This window comes from Sus scrofa, chromosome 11 (assembly GCF_054392235.1).
Source record: "Sus scrofa isolate SSC_HxYL_T2T_F1_AM1 chromosome 11, Sscrofa_HxYL_maternal_Yorkshire_Landrace_v2.0, whole genome shotgun sequence".
Lineage (NCBI taxonomy): Eukaryota > Metazoa > Chordata > Mammalia > Artiodactyla > Suidae > Sus > Sus scrofa.
The window spans coordinates 19,844,360-19,864,998 of record NC_139393.1 but is presented as its reverse complement, the minus strand read 5'-3'; the positions used below and the strand labels follow the sequence as shown (position 1 = coordinate 19,864,998).

General features: G+C 37.1%; 1 protein-coding gene across 10 annotated transcripts in view; it reads left to right on the top strand.

Moving 5' to 3' along the window:
• The window catches only part of RB1 (RB transcriptional corepressor 1), a 132,086-nt gene that overhangs the window by 16,885 nt on the left and 94,562 nt on the right, over positions 1–20,639 (top strand). For all 10 annotated transcript variants that reach the window (XR_014818784.1, XM_084981023.1, XM_084981020.1 and 7 more), the window contains 2 exon segments: positions 15,222–15,337; positions 19,904–20,023. Coding sequence is in view for 9 of the 10 variants with exons in the window: in XM_013992198.3 (XP_013847652.3) it covers positions 15,222–15,337; positions 19,904–20,023 (236 nt within the window). In the remaining variant the exon portion in view is untranslated.

The window sequence follows — 20,639 nt, the reverse complement described above, 5'->3', positions numbered from 1 at the left end:
ATAATGCTTTAGTCTCTTAAATTATGTAGAAAATAAAAAGTGGCATTACCTGCCATTATTACAATTACCCATGTAATCCTTTACATTTGCCCATGTATTTACTTTTACTGAGATCTTTATTTCTTCATATGGCTTTGAGTTACTGACTTTAGTCCCTTAATTTCAACTGGCAAGACTCCCTTTTAAAATTTTCTTTTGAGGGCCGCACCTGTGGCATATGGAAGTTCCTGGGCTAGCGGTCAAATCAGGGCTACAGCCTAAGCCTACAGCCGTGGCAACACTGGATCCTAGCTACATCTGCAGCCTACACTGCAGCTTGCAGAAAGAGTGGATCCTTAACCCGCTGAGCGAGGCCAGGGATTGACAGACAGTATGTTGGTTGTTAACCCACTGAGCCACAACTGGAATGCCAAGACTCCCTTTAGCATTGTTCACAGGACATGTCTTGTGGTAATGAACTCTCTTAACTCTTGTTTAGGAATGTCTTAATTTTTCTCTCACTTTTGAAGGAAAACTTTTCTGGCTATAGCAATTTTGGCTGACAGTTTTTTTTCTTCTTTTAGTGCTTTGACTATATCAACCCACTGCCTTCTGGCCTTCAGAGTTTCTGATGAGAAATCTATAAGTAATCTCATTAGAGATCCTTTATGTATGATCCTTTCTTGCTGCCTTAAAAATTCTCCTTTTGTCTTTGGGTATTGACAGCTTAATTATAATATGGCTTGATACAGGTCTCTTTGATTTCTTCTTACTTGGAGTTTGTGGAGCTTCTTGGATGCTTACATTCCTGTCTTTCATCAGATTTTGGAATTTTTGGCAATTATTTAAAAAAATATTTTCCCTGTTTTTTTTCTCTCTTCTCTGGGATTCCCATAATGCATATGTTCTTCCATTTAATGGTGTCTCACAGGCCCCTTAGTCTCTATTCTCTTTTCTTCCCTTTTTTTTTTTTTCTTCTTTCTGTTTCTTAGACTCAGTATATTGTCCTGTCTTCAAGTTTGTTGTTTCTTTCTTCTGCCTTCTCAGATCTATTATTGAATTTTCTAGTGAATTTTTCATTTTAGTTATGATACTTTCCAGACCCAGAATTTCTAGAGGTTTCTTTTTTAGGTGTTCTGTTTATTGATATTTACATTTTTTTGTACGCCATTTTCTTTTTTTTTTGTCTTTTTGTCTTTTTTTAGGGCCGCACCCATGGCACATGGAGGTTCCCAGGCTAGAGATCTAATCGGAGCTGTTGCCTCCAGCCCACACCACAGCCACAGCAACGCCAGATCCGAGCTGCGTCTGTGACCTATACCACAGCTCGTGACAATGCCGGATCCCCAACCCACTGAGCAAGGCCAGGTATCAAACCTGCAACCTCCTGGTTCCTAGTCGGATTCGTTAACCACTGCGCCACGATGGGAACTCCTGTACATCATTTCTTAACATGTCTTCTTTTAGTTCTTTTAGCATCTTAGTTTTCATCTAGAAAATCTGCCATTCAGTTCTTTTTCAGGGACACTTTCTTTTGGCCAACTTTTTTCCTTTAAAAGAACCATACTTTCTTGTTCTTTGTATGCTTTGGTTTTTAATTTTGTTGTTGTTGTTATTGAGAATTGGACAGTTGAATCTAATAATGTAAGTCCGGAAATGAGAATCTCCCCCCTTCTCTAGAGTTTGCTGTTTTTGGGTTTTATTTTTTGTTTTTGTTTGCTTTGGTCTTACTTGGTTTTGGTTGTTGTGCTGGGGATCAGCCTGTATAAACTTAAGGTTTCTCAGGTCTTTTCTGCGTCTTTGCCTTTCTTGGGTATGCACTGTGACTTGCTAATTTCCTTTATGTATGTGGTTGCTTTTTAGTGTCTTAGTCATCAACAACTGGCTCCCAAAACAGGAAAAAGAAAATAATGAAGAGTGGGAGGAAGGCAGTAACCTCTTCAATCTCCTGGAAATTGCTTTAACTAGAGAGAGAGGTGCTTGCAACAGTGTGGGAGGTGCAACAACAGTACCCCCCTCCTTTGTTTGCACTTCTGTGATGAGCAACAGTCAGTGATCAGAGCACAGGTCTGTGAAATTTGGAGAACAGGGTTGTTTTTTCCTCACTCTGGCTCTCGTAGGTTGTGTGCGGGCTGTTCTAGAAGCATGTGCCCAGTTGCCTGCCATGCGGGTGGCAGTTGGCCTTGAGTAGCTGCTACTGTGCTAAGAGCTGAAATTGGCAGAAATGGACTATAATTTACCTTCTCTGCCTTTCCCTGGAAGTTGCAAGCCTTTAATAGACTCCAAGGTTCTGGAATAGTTACATAGGACACATTCTGCCAGTGCAGTTGTTGTCTAGGTGGGGAGACATTTCTAGTGCTCGCCATTGTCTTCCCAGAATTCTCTCTTCATATGAATTTTGAGATCAGTTTGTCAGTTTCTTTTAGAAAGGCGGTTGAGATTTCAGTAGGGATTATGCTGACTCTGTAGATTAATTTGGAGAGTATTTCCATTTTAACAATATGCAGATACATGAGCATGAAATGTCTTTGATTTACTTAGATATTCCTTAATTTCTTTCAACAGTGTCTTTAGTTTTGAGAATATGTCTTAAAATTAAAAAAAAATATTCCTAAGTATTTTATTCTATTGATGCTATTATAAATGGAGTTCATTTTGGGTTTTTGGTTTATTTGACTTTTTGTATGACTTTTGTATGTCTATTTTATACCCTGAAAACTTGCCAAATTCATATTTTAGTTCAAACAGTTTTTTGGTGTATTCCTTAGGATTTTCTGTATACAAGATCATGTTGTCTGCAAATAGAGATAGTTTTACTTCTTCCTTTACAATCTGGATGCCTTTTATTTCTTTTTCTTCCCAAATTGTCCTGGACAGAACCTCCAAAACATTGTTATCTTTTTCTGTCCTTAGGGCGAGAACAGCTCAGACTTTTACCCTTACTTATCATGTGGACTTTTTTTTTTTCTTTTTTATGGCTGCACTTGTGACATATGGAAGTTCCCAGGCCAGGGGTCGAATCAGAGCTGCAGCTGAGGCCTATGCCACAGCCACAGTAATACCAGATCTGAGCTATGTTGATGTAGGCCACAGCGTGCCGCAACACCAGATCCTTAACCCATGAGCGAGGCCAGGGATAGAACCCCCGTCCTCACAGAGACAACATTGGGTCCTTAACCTGCTGAACCACAACAGGATCTCCCTGATGTGGACTTTTTGTAGATGCCTTTTGTCAGGTTGAGGAAGTTCCCTTTTATTCCTTTTGAGTGTTTTGCCAAATGATTTTGGATTTTGTCAAATGATTTTTCAGTGTCTCTTGAGACAATTACATGTTTTTTCTCCTTCCTGATATAGTGTTTTACATTAAGTTAAGATTTTAAAACTGTATTGCATTTCTAGGATAAGTCTCACTTGGTCATAGTGTATAATTCTTTTTATATGTTTGTGAATTTGGTTTCCTAGTACTTTGTTGAGGATTTTTATGCACATGTTCATAAGATATTTTGGTCTCTATTCTTTTAATATTATTGTCTGATGTTAAGTGTCAGGGTACTACTGACATCTCACAGAATGAGTTGGAAATGTTTCCTCTTCTTAAGTATTTATGGAGCAATTTGATGAACTGATATTTATTCTACTTTAAATGTTTCACCAGTGAAATCATCTGAGCCTGGACTTTTCCCTGTGTAGACGTTTTAAAATTATTAATCCAGTCTCTTGACTTGTTATAGGTCTATTCAGATTGTCAATATCTTCTTGAGTTGGTTTTGGTAGTTTTTATCCCCTTAGGAATTTGTTCATTTCACCTACCTTATCTAATTTGTCAGCATGCAGTGGTTCATAGCATTTCCGTTATAATTTTATTTCTGTAAGATTGGTCTTAATGTCCTTATTTCATTCCTAATTTTAGCTAATTTGAGTCTTTTTTTCTTGATCAATCTAACTAAAAGTGTCCCTATTTTTTTTCCCAAAAAACATTTTTTTTTGGGGGGTCTTTTGTCTTTTTAGGGCCGCACCTATGGCATATGGAGGTTCCCAGGCTAGGGGTCGAATCAGAGCTACAGCTGCCGGCCTACATCACAGCCACAGCAACTCGGGATCCGAGCCACATCTGTGACCTACACCACAGCTCACTGCAATACTGCAATGCTGGATCCTTAGCCCACTGAGCAAGGCCAGGGATCAAACCTGCAGCTTCATGGTTCCTAATTGGATTCGTTTCCGCTGTGCCACGATGGGAACTCCCAAAAAACAATTTTTGGTTTCATTGATTTTTCTCCACTTTTATGTTCTCTAAAAATTTTAATCATACCGTTTCTTTCCTATTTTCTCACCATTTAATGTTTTATACTTAATGTATATGTTAGATAACATTAAAGTTCATCATGAGCTTTCATCATAAACTATGTCAGATATATCTAACATACTTATATATAATTATTATAATAATGTATAATTGGACTACCTACTTTTAAAATTGCCCTTTTTTCATGAAAGTTTTTACTGTTGGCCAGTGTTGTTTACTGCAGTATATTCTCTTCTTCCTGAGGACCCATGGAAGGAATTTTACTCTCATCTCTGAATGAAGACCAACTAGGCTTTTTATGAGAAGCTATTTTATTTTATTTCATGGTCACTATGAATCTTCTACTGGTTGTTTACTGTTTTGAATGACAACTTTTAAGGCATAGCATGTAGTTTTTCAGGTAGTATTGTCTTATCATTTTTTCCCATCATTTTTATATTTCCCTTTCAAAATTTCAAAGAAGTATGTATTTATATATACACACACATATATATTCAAAACTCAAATATACTTTTAAAATTGAAGTATAGTTGGTTTATAGTGTTGTGTTAGTTTCTGGTGTACAGCAAAGTGATTCAGTTATATATGTGTATGTGTGTATTCTTTTTTAGATTCTTTTCCATTATAGATTATTACAAGATATTGAATATGGTTCCCTGTGCTATGTAGTAGAACCTTATTGTTTACCTATTTTATGTATAATAATGTGTCCGTTAATCCCAACCTTTTTCCCCTTTTGGTAAGCGGTACATTTTTTTGCTGTGTCTGGGAGTCTGTTTCTGTCTTGTAAGTAAGTTCACTTGTACCACTTTTTAGATTCCACATTTGAGTGATGTCACATGATATTTGTCATTGACTTCTGACTTACTTCACTTAGTATGATAATCTCTAGGTCTATCCATGTTGCGCAAATGGCATTATTTCATTCTTTTTTATGCGTGAGGAATATTCCAATGTATATATACACCATATCTTCTTTATCCATTTATTCTTTATTCTTTATTCATCTATCAGTGAACACTTCGGTTGTCTCATGTCTTGGCTGTTGTAAATAGTGCTTCTGTGAACATTAGGGTACATGTATTTTTTTCAAATTAGAGTTTTCTTTGAACATATGTCCAGGAGTGGGATTGCTGGATCATATGGTGACTATTTTTAGATTTTTAAGGAGCCTCCATACTGTTCTCCGTAGTGTCTATACCAGTTTACATTCCCATCAACAGGACGGGATACCCTGCTGTTTTTTAAACTTGGCGTATAGTTTACTTATATATACACTGATTTTTGTTTATTATCTTTCTCTTTCCCCTAAAATGTCAGCTCCAGGGAACAGGAATGTTTATTTTGTTTACTGATGTATTATTCCTAGCAGTTAGAATGTGCTCCCTCAGTGGGCATTTAGGGAATATTATTGAATTAATTCAATTAATTAAATGTCCAAAATTACCCTCTCCAGAATGCCCAGTTTCTTTACCTATATATTTTGGAGTTTTTTTGGTCTTGTGTTATGTAGTTGTCCAAGATTAAAAAAAAAAAAATCCTTTCTAGTACATGTTAGGATTAAATTACTGAAAACAGCTATAATGTATTTTCTTTTAAAAAAAACTCCTCCCCCCAATTCTCCAAAAAGATAGTGACAAACTCTAAGTTTTATCCTCCATAAAGAGGATATGTTTATCCTCCATATTAGAAGCAGATACCAGAAGAATACGTCAGATACTGTTTAGCACCTTCTTTTCCATAGGATTAGAATGACAGTGGAGATTGTTAAAACTTCCAGGTATGCTAGGGAATCTTAAATCTCCATTTTATAGAACTAGGGGTTTTCTGTTCTTTAAACATCTTATGCCCTGTATAAATATAATTTAGGAGTTCCCGTCGTGGCGCAATGGTTAACGAATCCGACTAGGAACCATGAGGTTGCAGGTTCGGTCCCTGCCCTTGCTTAGTGGGTTAAGGATCTGGCGTTGCCATGAGCTGTGGTGTAGGTTGCAGACGGGGCTCGGATCCTGCATTGCTGTGGCTCTGGCGTAGGCCGGTGGCTACAGCTCCGATTCGACCCCTAGCCTGGGAACCTCCATATGCCGCAGGAGCGGCCCAAGAAATAGCAAAAAAAAAAAAAAAGACCCCCAAAAAAATAATTTAGATACAATAGATGTTGTTTTGAAATAAATTATTGTAAATAATCTTTCAGTGAATTTTTTCCTTATTATAGGCATTATAATTTTAATTTTTTTTTTTTTTTGTCTTTTCTCTTTTTGTTGTTGTTGTTGCTATTTCTTGGGCCGCTCCCGCGGCATATGGAGGTTCCCAGGCTAGGGGTTGAATCGGAGCTGTAGCCACCGGCCTATGCCAGAGCCACAGCAACGCGGGATCCGAGCCGCGTCTGCAACCTACACCACAGCTCACGGCAATGCCGGATCGTTAACCCACTGAGCAAGGGCAGGGACTGAACCCGCAACCTCATGGTTCCTAGTCGGATTCGTTAACCACTGCGCCACGACGGGAACTCCGGCATTATAATTTTAGAGGCCTTGTATTTGTCATTATCGATGTTCAAATTGGTACTTATTTGTGTCTGTTACATACTTAGCTCTGATCAGATAAACAAGTTTATATGAGACCTAGATATTTAGGAGAGGTTTGAAGTGAATTATTTTATCAGAAATTCCTATTCCTGGAGCTCCCACTGTGGCAGAGTGAGATTGGCAGTGTCTCTGTAGTGCTGGGACGCAGGTTTGATCCCTGGCCTTACACAGTGGGTTGTGTATCTGCCATTGCTGCAGCTGTGGTGGGGGGGCTGATCCCTGGCCCAGGAACTCCATATGCTGCGGGACAGCCAAAAAAGAAAAAAAAATCTGATTTCTGTTCCTTTTTTAATTCTCTCTCTCGCTCTCTCTCTTTTTTTTTTTTTCTTTTTGTCTTTTTGTTTTTCCAGGGCTGCACCTGCTGCATATGGAGGTTCCCAGGCTAGCAGTCCAATCCGAGCTGTAGCCGCCTGCCTATGCCAGAGCCACAGCAATGCCAGATCTGAGCCGTGTCTGTGACCTACACCACTGCTCACGGCAGTGCCGGATCCTTAATCCACCGAGCGAGGCCAGGGATTGAACCCGCATCCTCATGGATGCTAGCCCGGTTTGTTAACTGATGGGCCATGACGGGAACTCCTAATTTATCTCTTTTTAACATGAAAATTAAATACCTCAATTTTCTCATTCTACAAACTATTTTTTTCAGGTTGAGTCAAAATTGTATTGCACTCAGAAATCAACAATCTTTCCCCCACCTTGGATCTGTTGTAGAAAGTTTACCAAACTTTTAAAAATTAAATAATTATTTTTCCTGGTTTTATTCAGGGTATACAAAGCTGCTTACCAATGCTTTTTTATCAATATAAAGGTAAATTGTGTTACCTTGCTGCATTAAATTCTAGCAAAAGTGAAATATTTACTTCCTTAGTTACTGAGGTATTATTGAAAATAAACATGATGGGTTCTCTTAAGTTTTTAAAAATTTTGGCAAATTTGCCAAAGATTATCATTTATGACTTGAAACCCTAGAAACTCCCAGACCTTAGGACTTGATCAGTGATCTCTTTCTGTTCCCTTCCAGTCGAGAGTCTTTTGTTCTAATGCCATCTCATTTATTAATTAGTTATAGTTTCCTTTTCCCAAGGATTGTATGTGATGTTGGTAGAATGAGTTGACATGCGAACTTCAGAAGATACCTTTTATACAATCTGAGTTGTAGGAATTGACCCCTCTTCTCAGTGTTTTTATCTTTTTAAGAGTGGTAGACATCGCTTTCGTAGATCTTTTACAGAAAAACCAATTAATTAGTGGCTGTTTGAATTTGGTGGCATTTTTTTCTCCTCTATGGCTATATCGTCTTGGGTGGGTCATCTTTTCGATCTTTAACTCAATAAACTAAACAGAACTTGACTAGAAACTAAATTCTAGGTCAGTTATGTATTGCATGTTTAGGAAATAAGGTCTATAATATTTGAGTTTTATTGATGCTTAAAAAAGTGTGTTATCAGGAGCTAAAGAAACTGTTGTAGATAGTTATATGTTACCTTATACGTTTTATTTGTGTTTTTTTTTTTTAATTTTCCCACTGTACAGCAAGGGGGTCAAGTTATCCTTACATGTATACATTACAATTACATTTTTTCCCCACCCTTTGTTCTGTTGCAACATGAGTATCTAGACAAAGTTCTCAATGCTACTCAGCAGGATCTCCTTGTAAATCTATTCTAAGTTGTGTCTGATAAGCCCAAGCTCCCGATCCCTCCCACTCCCTCCCTCTCCCATCAGGCATCCACAAGTCTTTTCTCCAAGTCCATGATTTTCTTTTCTGAGGAGGTGTTCATTTGTGCTGGATATTAGATTCCAGTTATAAGTGATATCATATGGTATTTGTCTTTGTCTTTCTGGCTCATTTCACTCAGTATGAGATTCTCTAGTTCCATCCATGTTGCTGCAAATGGTATTATTTTGTTCTTTTTTGTGGCTGAGTAGTATTCCATTGTGTATGTATACCACATCTTCTGAATCCAATCATCTGTTGATGGACATTTGGATTGTTTCCATGTCCTGGCTATTGTGAATAGTGCTGCAATGAACATGCGGGTGCATGTGTCTCTTTTAAGTAGAGTTTTTATTTGTGTTTCAGTTTTGCTCCTTCTTTGTTTCTCTGAGCACACGAGGGGGAGAAAGTCCAAAAAAATCATTCTATCCTATACTGGGGTATGATTCTTGTTACTTTTTTAAAAAAATATTCATTTCACGTAAGTTAGTGCTAAACATCGTATTAGGCTCTTGGGGGTACAGCAGTGATTAGATATAATTCTTACGTCCTTAAAATGCTTACATACTAGTTGAGATATGGACAGCTGAGCAAGTGAGTAAGCTGAACTGCAGTTTACTTAAGTGCTTAGGTCTGTCCCCTGACTTCTGTAGACGTTCTTAAGGGAAGGAGCCCTAGGTACACATCTCTTAGGTAGAAGGCCAGGTGAATGTGGACTTGCCAGGTGTATATTTTTCTGGGAGTAGCGTCAACTCTTTCCCCACAAAGGCATTGTGTAACTGGATGGCTAATTACCCAGTGTTTACCCCGGCATGTTGTATCAAAAATGTGATTGAATACAAGTAAAATTAGCTTTTGCATTCTTCTTGGCTCTGCCACTCTTGCCTTTTGCTTCTGAGCACATCAAAGAATTTCCTTATACTAACTGCTGTCACTTAGTGATACTAGTGAGAGAGAGGGTATTTTGGCATATTAGCAAGTTATTCCCTCTTGTTCCTTCATATAACCTTGATAAAGAGGAAATCCAGGAGTGGAAGATAAAGGTAGGTCTTGTCCCTTCTGCTGTTCCAGTGCATTTACCTGGTAACTTTATTGCCACGCACTCATTAACGTCTCATGAATCTAGTGTAAGGATGTGTCCTTTTGACCCTGAGATAAAGAGCATATATTTTATGGCTTATTTCCATCGTCGTGGCAGCTTTTTTAAAAAGTGAAGATAATAGTATTTTTAACTTTTAAAATTTGAATGTAAATTCATGTTACTTACGATAGCATGAATAGTAAGATAACCTACTTTTCAGATGTTTCCAAGATGACTTATGTTACCACTTGGTGGAGCTCTTTTGTAAGTTAGTGCATTGTGAAAAAGTAGGTACAAGTTGTCACTAATTAGGGGTTATCAGTTGGGTGGTTCAAAGGAACTAACCTAAATTACTGGTTAACAGGTAGCCCTTTAAGTGTAGATTGTAGTTTTTTTTTTTTTTAAACTGCACTGTCTTCAATTAAAATTTTAATATTTTAAGGATTTTTGAGTACTCCTAATTTTTCTCACTCCTGCTTTATATAAATTTAGTACTTTTTTTATAATTGACTTACCTGCCCCATTTTATAGTTATAGGTAATTAAGAAAATGTATGTAGGATTAAGGAAGAAAATGGAAATCATTTTTAATCCTTCCACCTAGAGATAATAGTAACATTGTGATATACTTTTTGCTTTTACTTCCTTTTAAAATTTTTCCACAAAATTGGAATTAAAATATACACGTAATTTGGTACTCTGGTATTTTTTCCTCTTAACATGCTTTTGGTATTTTCCCATGTCCTTATAATGTTTCAGATATTTTAAGGGTTTTATGTTATTCCATGATATCTCTCTTATAATTTAATTAACCGTTCTATTTAAAGATATTTAAGCTATTTCCATTTTTGATATTATAAATAGTTCTCTGAATATATATATTACGCTAAACTTGACTCAGCCCTACAGTTATTGTCATTTTGTATTTATTTATTTATTTTTTGTCTTTTGTCTTTTTAAGGCCTCACCCTCTGCATATGGAGGTTCCCAGGCTAGGGGTTGAATTGGAGCTGTGGCCACTGGCCTATGCCAAGCCACAGCAACATGGGAGCCATCTTCAACCTACACCACAGCTCACGGCAATGCCAAATCCTTAACCCACTGAGTGAGGCCAAGGATCGAACCCGAGTCCTCACGGATGCTAGTTGGGTTTGTTAACAACTGAGCCATGACAGGAACTCCCTGTAGTTATTTAAAAAGATTTTTTTATTATTGTTGATTTACAGTGTTCTGTCAATTTCTGCTGTACAGCAAAGTGACCGGGTTGTGTGTGTGAATTATTTTTCTCACATTATTCTCCATCGTGTTTCATCACTAGTGGCTAGATATAGTTCCCTGTGCTATATGGTAGGGTCTCATGGTTTATCCAGTCCAAATGCAATGTTTTTCATCTACTAACCCCAAACTCTCAGTACATCCCACTCCATTCCCCTACCCCTTTTCAACCACACATAGGTTCTCCATGTCCATGAGGTTTTTTTTTTTTTTTTTCTGTAGATAGGTTCATTTGTGCCATATATTAGATTCCAAATATAAGTGATATCCTATGGTATTTGTCTTTCTCTTTCTTAGTTCACTTAGTATGAGAGTCTCTAGTTCCATCCATGTTGCTGCAAATGGCATTATTTTGTTCTTTTCTGTGGCTGAGTAGTATTCCATTGTGTATATTTACATCTTCTTAATCCATTCATCTGTTGTTGGACATGTAGGTTATTTCCTTGTCTTGGGTATTGTGAATAGCGCTGCAATGAATATAGAGGTGCATGTAACTTTTTCAGTGAAAGCGTTGTTTGGATATATGCCCAGGAGTGGGATTGCTGGGTCATATGGTAGTTCTGTATTTAGTTTTCTGAGGTACCTCCATACATTTTCCACAGTGGTTGTGCTAATTTACATTCTTGCCAACAGTGTAGGAGGGTTCCCTTTTCTCCATACCCTCTCCAGCATTTGTTATTTGTAGACTTACTATAGATAGCCATTCTGACTAGTGTGAAGTGGTACCTCATTGTAGTTTTGGTTTGCATTTCTCTAATAATTAGTGATGTTGAGCATTTTTTCATGTGTCTGTTGGCCATCTGTATGTCTTCTTTGGAGAAATGTCCATTCAGGTCTTCTGCCCATTTTTCAGTTGGGTTTTTTGTTTGTTTGTTTGTTTGTTTGTTTTTGCTGTTGAGTTGTATGAGTTGTTTGTATATTTTGGAAATTAAGCCCTGGTCAGCTGCATCATTTGCAACTATTTTCTCCCATTCCATAGGTTGTATTTTTTTTTTTAATTGTTTACTTTGCTGTGCAAAAGCTTATAAGTTTGTTTAGGTCCCATTAGTTTCTTTTTGTTTTTATTTCTATTGCTTTGGGAGACTGACCTAAGAAAACATTTGTATGGTTGATGTCAGAGAATGTTTTGCCTGTGTTCTCTTCTAGGAGTTGTATGGTGTCGTATGTTTAATAAATCTTTAAGCCGTTTTGAGTTTGTTTTAGTGCAAGGTGTGAGGGTGTGTTCTAATTTCATTGATTTATGTGCAGCTCTCCAGTTTTCCCAGCATCACTCGCTGAAAAGAGTGTTTTTTTCCCATTTTATGTTCTTGTCTCCTTTGTTGAAGATTAGTTGACCGTAGGTGTCTGGGTTTATTTCTGGGTTCTCTGTTCTGTTCCATTGGTCTGTGTGTCTGATTTTGTACCAGTACCACACTGTCTCGAATACTGTAATATTGTCTGAAGCCTGGGAAAGTTATGCCTCCTGCTTGGTTTTTGTTCCTCAAGATTTCTTTGGCAATTCTGGGTCTTATATGGTAGTTTTTGGATTGTTGGTTGTAGTTCCATGAAAAATGTCATGAGTAATTTGATAGGGATTGCACTGAATCTGTAGATTGCTTTGGATATTATGGCCATTTTAACAGTGCTAATTCTTCCAATCCAGGAGCATGGAATATCTTTCCATTTCTTTGAATCCTCTTTAATTTCCTTGATTAATGTTTTATAGTTCTCAGCATGCCCTTTCATGGCCTTAGGCAGGTTTATTCCTAGGTATTTAATTTTTAGGGGTGTGATTTTAAAAGGTATTTTTATATTCCTTTTCAAATATTTCATTATTAGTATACAGAAATGCAACCTACTTTGCTGAATTTGTTGATCAGTTTGAGTAATTTTTGTGTGGCATCCTTAGGGTTTTCTGTATATAGTATCATGTTATCTGCATAGAGTGACAGTTTTACCTCTTCTCTTCCAATTTGGATACCTTTTATTTCTTTTGTCTGATTGCTGTGGCTAGAACTTCCAATACTATGTTGAATAAAAGTGGTGAGAGTGGGCATCCTTGTCTTGTTCCAGATTTTAGCGGGAAGGCTTTCACCTTTTCTCCAGTGAGTATTATATTGGCAGCGGTTTTGTCATAAATGGCTTTTATTATGTTATGTTCCCTCTATACCCACTTTGGTAAGAGTTTTTATTATGAATGGACGTTGGACTTTGTTGAATGCTTTTTCCACATCTGTTGAGATGATCATGTGGTTTTTGACTTATCTTTTGTTAATGTGGTGTATGACCTTGCTTGATTTGTGTATGTTGAACTATCTTTGTGAACTTGGGATGAATCCCACTTGGTCGTGGTGTATGATCTTTTTTATATGTTGTTGAATTCGGTTGGCTAAAATTAGCAATTTGTATGTTTAGTTTCAGAAATAGTATGTATGAAAGTTTCAAAGTCATATTTATTGAGGTATAATTTATATACACTAAAATCAACCAGTTTTAAGTGAATAATTCAGTAATTTTTGACAAATGTTATTTAACCACTTAATTACCACCATTAAAATATAGAAATTTTTGGAGTTCCTGCTGTGGTGCATTAGGATCAGTAGCTCTGCAGCACTGGGATGCAGGTTCAATCTCCAGCCCAGCACAGTAGGTTCGAAGACCTGGCGTTGCTGCAACTCCAGCTCAGATGTGATCCCTGGCCTGGCAACTCCATATGCTGTGGGGCAGCCAAAAAAGAGGGAAAAAAAAAAGATACAGAAATTTTGTGTTACTCCAGAAATTTCTCTCATTCTCTTTGATGGTGATTCCCCAGCACCTCTACTCCTGTGCTCAAGCAGCCACTGATCTGCTTTCTGACATTAGAGATTAGTTTTTGCCTTTGGAATTCTGTATGAAATCACAAGGGTGCACAGCCTGTACCCTTTTGTGTTTGGTTTTTTTACCTTATTGTAGTAAGTTTGAGATTTATCTATGCTGGGTTTGTAGATACTTTCCCCTTTTTTACTGTTGAATAATATTCCATTAAATGGATATACCACACTGTATTTTCACCTGTTTTTATATTGGGTTGTTTGAGTTTTTGGTTTTTATAAATGAAGCCACTGTTAACATTCAAGTACAAAGTTTACATTTCTCTTGGGTATAGGTATCTGGGAGTGGAATTGCTAAGTGTTATGGAAAGTATAAAACTTTTAAAAACTTGCTAAACTTGTTTTCTGAAATGTTTGTACGATTTTCACATTTTTGTCAGTAAGGTTTGAGTGTTCCATTGCTTTACATCTTATCAACTCTTGATATTTTCAGTCTTTTTAATTTTAACAGTTCTACTGGGTGTAGAGTTGTAATATAAGTTTTGAAATATTTTCTCCTCAAGTAGCTGAAATTAAGGACAAATTTAGAGTTGGATGCTGATAAGATTCATATTGTCCATAAAATTTGATAATTTAGGATTTTTTTTCTAAAGCTTTTATTTTTTATTTCAAAACAATGAAAAATTTCATCACATACTTTTCAGCTCTTTTGTATTCTCAATTAAGATTAAGCAAATAGTTCCAGCTGTTTAATAGCACGTCAGATAATTTGGTATTTCTTTTGTTTTCAACTTAATATAATCCAATTTTTACATACAAAACATATATTTAGAGCTATGTATTTTTAGGGGGAAAAGTATTCTAATGATAATGGAAATATATTCTAATGAAGTTGTAGCCATAATTCATTACTAATTATATACCAGTCATTATGCTAGGGTTTTAATCTCTCATTTATTTTTATAAAATGAGGTATGTGTTATTATTTCTATTGGCTAGGAAAGCAGTTATGGCACTGAGAGATAAGAATTTCTAAGGTTAAAAAATACTTGAATCAGTGGATTGATAAAGAACAAGTGAATTAGAGAAAAAGGAGGATAATCAAATAAGGAAATGGACTTGTTTTTTTTAAAACGATTTATATTATGGAGTCTGAATTATTTTAACTTGGCTTTGATGGTGTTGGATTTTAGAAAAATGAAAATATTTACTTTAAAGAACCAACTGGCCCCTTTATTTTTTTAGAAAGTTGTAATTTAACTTTTTTATCTTTCTAGTGATTTTTTTTTGCCTTACAATATAAAATTTAAGGGTTTGTTATTAGTGTAAAATTAAGTGCTTTCAGACATATGACATAAAAATTCAGGAACACATTTTGTTATGTTGAATAAGAAAAAAATTGCATATAATGCAGTTTTAATACGTTGGCCAGTAGGTAAATAATTTAATGAAATATTTGAACCTTTTATTGTTGTTGTTCCCAGGAAGGTCATATTCAAAAGAAAAAGGAACTGTGGGGAATCTGTATCTTTATTGCAGCAGTTGACCTAGATGAAATGCCATTCACCTTCACTGAGCTGCAGAAAAACATTGACATCAGGTAAAATTTCTTGCACTAGTAAAGGCCTCCGCCATTATTTCTGAACTTTCATTTTAATTAACTAGGGAATTAGAGGGAAATACTAAAATTAAATAAAACAGAGAATTTAGGTCATCTAACTCTCGTTCTCCATTAGAGTTCTTGATGAAAGTGTATTTATGCTGTACTTTCTTAAATGTAGCAGTTTGTGTCCTGTGAAAATTTTCCATGTATGTCTCACTGTCTCTAAACTCTCTTGAAGTAGCTCTTGGTAAAGTGGACAAAAGAAGCAAGGATTTATGAAGTAGGCTTTTTATATATAAAAACCTTTGTAAAAGTAGTATGTCTATCTTAAATTTAGTTGATTAAAGTTTATAATAGTTAAATACAATAGATATTATGATTATATACTTTTTAAGGCTGTATATTCAGTTGAATATTATTATAATACTTACCCCTGAAAATAATTAATGTCTGTATTGAGCTTAGTAATAAGAGGAGTTTACTAATTATTTCCAGCAACTCAAGAGAAGCCTTCAGGGGCTTCCAGTCATTTTTTTTGCAGCATATTTATGAAATGGAACAGTAAATAATGTGACCGAAAAGATAGTATGTTTCTTCTTGGATAAAGCCATCTTTATCCAAGAGTTAACATAACTGGTATCATGAGTAAATGAGATAAAGTGTTTGGTAACTTTTCTTTACTACTCTAAATAAAATGTGGAAACAAAAGCCATGTATGTTCATATTTAATTTCTTAAATTAGAATTTGTCTACCTGTCAGAGATTTCACAGTTTCACTTTATTTATTTATTTATTTATTGTCTTTTTTTGCCATTTCTTGGGCCACTCCTGTGGCATATGGAGGTTCCCAGGCTAGGGGTCTAATCGGAGCTGTAGCTGCTGGCTACACCAGAGCCGCAGCAACGAGGGATCTGAGCCTCGTCTGCAGCCTACACCACACCTCATGGGAACGCTGGATCCTTAACCCACTGAGCAAGGCCAGGGATTGAACTCACAACATCATGGTTCCTAGTCGGATTTGTTAACACTGAGCCACAACGGGAACTCCCTCACAGTTTCACTTAATTAAATAAAATCATTAAATCAAAATAGTTTTTATATAACTGAAAATTAATCTAAATATAAAGGTAAATATCCAGATTAATTTATTCATTCACTGGCAAATGTTTTAGTGGCGTCAGAGGATTGCAAAGAGAGTGAATATTTGGGTTAATATAGCATTTATTTTTTAAGATATATGACTTGGAGAAGATTACCTATCCTTATTAAGTCTCAGGTTCCTTTTCTTTCCTGTGAAATGAAAATTACTAGCTACTTTGTAGACTTATAAGAATTAAATAACTTATAATGAATAGAGAAGTAAGTAGTTAATTGAGTCAGTGGCTGTAACAGCATAGACACTGATGAGGTCTTCATCTCTTTTTTTCTGTAGGTTCCTCCCATCCCTCCCCTTCCCCTGAAAATAGGGAAAAGAAACAAAAGTTTTCAACTCTTAGGCACTATGATACTTTACTAGGTTCTAGTGTTATAGAGGTGAGATGTGGTCTCTGACCTCAAGAAACTCAATCCAGTGGGGAAGAAAAAATTAAACAGATGACTGCAATATAGTGTATTTAGGTATTCATAGACTTCTGTTTATTTACTTATTTATTTATTTTTGTCTTTTTGCCTTTTCTAGGACTGTTCCTGAGACATATGGAGGTTCCCAGGCTAGGGGTCTAATCGGAACTGTAGCCGCTGGCCTATGCCAGAGCCACAGCAGAAAGAATTTTCCTGACAAAGATTTTCCTAAATGTTTCCCGAGTATTCATAGAACAACAATGATTTATGAAATAAGCGTACCATAAATAATAGCACTACCATAAATATAGTAATATGTTTGATACAACTTTTTCTTAGGACATCTCTGTGTTCTGATAACTACATAGGAATGTTATCTAGACAACTACCTTTTTTTTCCCCCTTTTTTTTTCTTTTTAGAGCTGTACTTGAGACATATGGAGGTTCCCAGGCTAGGGGTTGAATCAGAGCTGCACCTACAGGCCTACGCCACAGCCATAGCAACTCCGGATTCTTAACCCACTGAGCAGGGCCAGAGATTCAACCCACATCCTCATGGATACTAGTCCGGTTCGTTACCACTCAGCCACAGGGGAATTCCTGGACCACTGCTTCTTAAACATGCTCTGGTGAAGGACTAGTTCCTCTTCTTTCCAATATTTCACAGACTGATTTTTTTTTTAAATAGAAATTAATTACTAGAAGAATGAAACAAAAATCCTACCAAACAAGGGATCATTTTTTTTTTTATTGTTAGATTCAGCAGGCATAAAAATGGGGTGAAATTGCTAAAAAAGGTTTTTAAGTACTTACTCTCAACAATTTCTGTACTTAATTTGGGTTTGGTAAATAGTTTATAGATCAGCATCAATCCTGCTGTGGAATATGTGGTTATCTGCAGATCTGTATATCTTAATTATGGCTTGCTATTCCTGTCTCCCTCCTCTCTTTCCCTCTCAACTTCCTGCCCTTTCTTCTCTCCTTCAGAGGAGGGCGACAGAAGGAATGGAAACTCACCCAAGTTACCCCTAGAAAAAGAAGGCCTTGTAGTAGCAGTACCATTTTAATGGTATTGCATGGATACATACTGCTGTATATCTCAAAACTGGGTGTGAGAGGGTTCTTGAATAAATGCTCTTCTAAGGTCGATTTCTTTTTCTTGGCACACTAGCTTTGCTCTCTTTTCGAAGCAGCATCGTGCTTCTTTACTATGCCTTCTGTCCCTCCTTAATTTAGTTTTCCACCAAATATGTCATGGCTGCTCCAATCCCTTCTATATCTGTGGAACTTTTCATAACTTTCTTTTTAGGGTTGCACCCACAACATATGGAAGTTCCCAGGCTAGGGGTCGAATCAGAGCTGCAGCTGCCAGCCTACACCACAGCTCACAGCAACGTGGGATCCTTAACTCTCGGAGCTAGGCCAGGGATCGAACCTGCATCTTCATGAGTACTTGTCAGGTTCGTTACTGCTGAGTCACAATGGGAACTCCCTCTTAACCTTCTTTTGTGTTCCATGCCCTCTCCTGATTACCTGAAGCTTTTATTTTTCCAGTTCTGGAGGTAAATGTCTGAGTGGTATAGCCCAGTGTTTGGAATGAAGGCTGTAACTCACTGGTGGCTGGACAGCCTATGGATGGGTCTGGTGGCGACCCTCTAGTTCAGTTAGCTGCTTTGGTATAATTCCTTAGATAAACTTGATTAAGAATGAGTGTGTGAGGTACAGTTGGAGATAGCTCTCTGTAGTGCCCTATTTTTCAATAGTGAACAATTTCAAATAGGTTAATTCTTTTTTTTTTTTTTTTTTTTGTTGTTGTTGTTATTGTTGTTGTTGTTGTTGCTATTTCTTGGGCCGCTCCCGCGGCATATGGAGGTTCCCAGGCTAGGGGTTGAATCGGAGCTGTAGCCACCGGCCTACGCCAGAGCCACAGCAACGCAGGATCCGAGCCGCGTCTGCAACCTACACCACAGCTCACGGCAACGCCAGATCGTTAACCCACTGAGCAAGGGCAGGGACCGAACCCGCAACCTCATGGTTCCTAGTCGGATTCGTTAACCACTGCGCCACGACGGGAACTCCTCAAATAGGTTAATTCTTAAAGAAAATAATAAAAAATGATTTAAAGTTATTCTTTAAACAACTTAAAAATTTTCATCAGTTTTCCTTTCCCTTCCCCAACAATTCAGTCCTAAAACCGCTAGTAGGGTGAAGAACATAGGTGTGTGCATCTGTGGTGAGGGAGAGCCATGGGGCCCAAAGGATGTTAGAGCCCAAGTGGGATGAAGAGGTCATCACCCTAACCCTAACCCCTAACCCTGTGGGGAGCTTCTGACATGAGCTGTCTGATGTGCAGTGTCAAGACCAAGCAGGGCACTGGTGTGGGGTGTCATGGCACGTATGAGGTAAGGGCAATCGGGAGTGAGGGGTCAGCGCCCTACCAGGGTGAGGAAGGTAGCCATGTGGAGGGGTGATGCAGGCCAGGGTGAGGGGAGACAGTCCGGACAGGAGGGAGGGTACAAATGTGGAGGAGAGGGTAGCTTCATGGTTACATACGGGAGTTGATTAAATGAGCACATTTAAGAGCTGTGGACCCCAGGTTTCACTGTCAAAGGAGAGTTATAAATATGGAAAAGAAACACTAGAATAAACTATGTAGTTTTTGTGTTGGAATTGAATAAATGGATGTGTACTTATGGTTTTAAAACATATAGATAGAAATAGAGATACATATAGGTATATGTCTATAATAACTTATTTTTTTTGTGTGTTCTTGATGATAAATAGATACAGGCGTAGGTGTATAGATACAGGGTACAGCCTAAAGATTAGTTGATTTCTTTTCTTCTTTAAAGTCTAGTGAGATGCAGAATTCCTTCCACAGGATATAGTAGTGATTTGGTATAGAGTGAACAGCGTTTTGAATTGAAATGTCTACTCTTTGAAGATGAAACAAAATGAATTTTTTAAGGTATGGATTCACTTTTTTTGTTCTTTCCTTTGCAGTGTCTATAAATTCTTTGACTTATTGAAAGAAATTGATACCAGTACCAAAGTTGATAATGCTATGTCAAAACTGTTGAAGAAGTATAATGTATTGTGTGCACTCTACAGCAAATTAGAAAGGTAAATAACAAATTTTAATAGGATTACTCTCTGCTTTTTCATGTCTTTGTTCATGATAAGATTCCATCTGGAAACTGTTATGTACTTAGTAAAGTTATTAAGTATTACACCTTAGATTTGTCTTCTTAATAATATTAACTTCCTGATATGTCCAGTCATATGGATCCTGAATGTTTCTTTCAAAATGACTTGTTTTACTCATGTTTCTCATTTGTTTTAATGAAATTAAAGCTTAGTTTCCGTTTTAGCTTTCTCTGCTAGAACATTTGTAGTTCTGAATGAAAAAGTGACCTGAATTTAAAATTCTTCCTGGAGTTCCCGTCGTGGCTCAGTGGTTAACGAATCTGACTAGGAACTATGAGGTTGTGGGTTCAATCCCTGGCCTTGCTCAGTGGGTTAAGGATCTGGCGTTGCCATGAGCTGTGGTGTAGGTTGCAGACCCGGCTTGGATTCCATGTTGCTGTGGCTCTGGCGTAGACCCGTGGCTATGGCTCCAATTCGACCCCTAGCCTGGGAACCTCCATATGCCAAGAGAGTGGCCCAAGAAATGGCAAAAAGACCAAAAAAGAAAAAGAAAAAAAAAAAATTCTTCCTAATGGTGCTACTATGTTTAGAA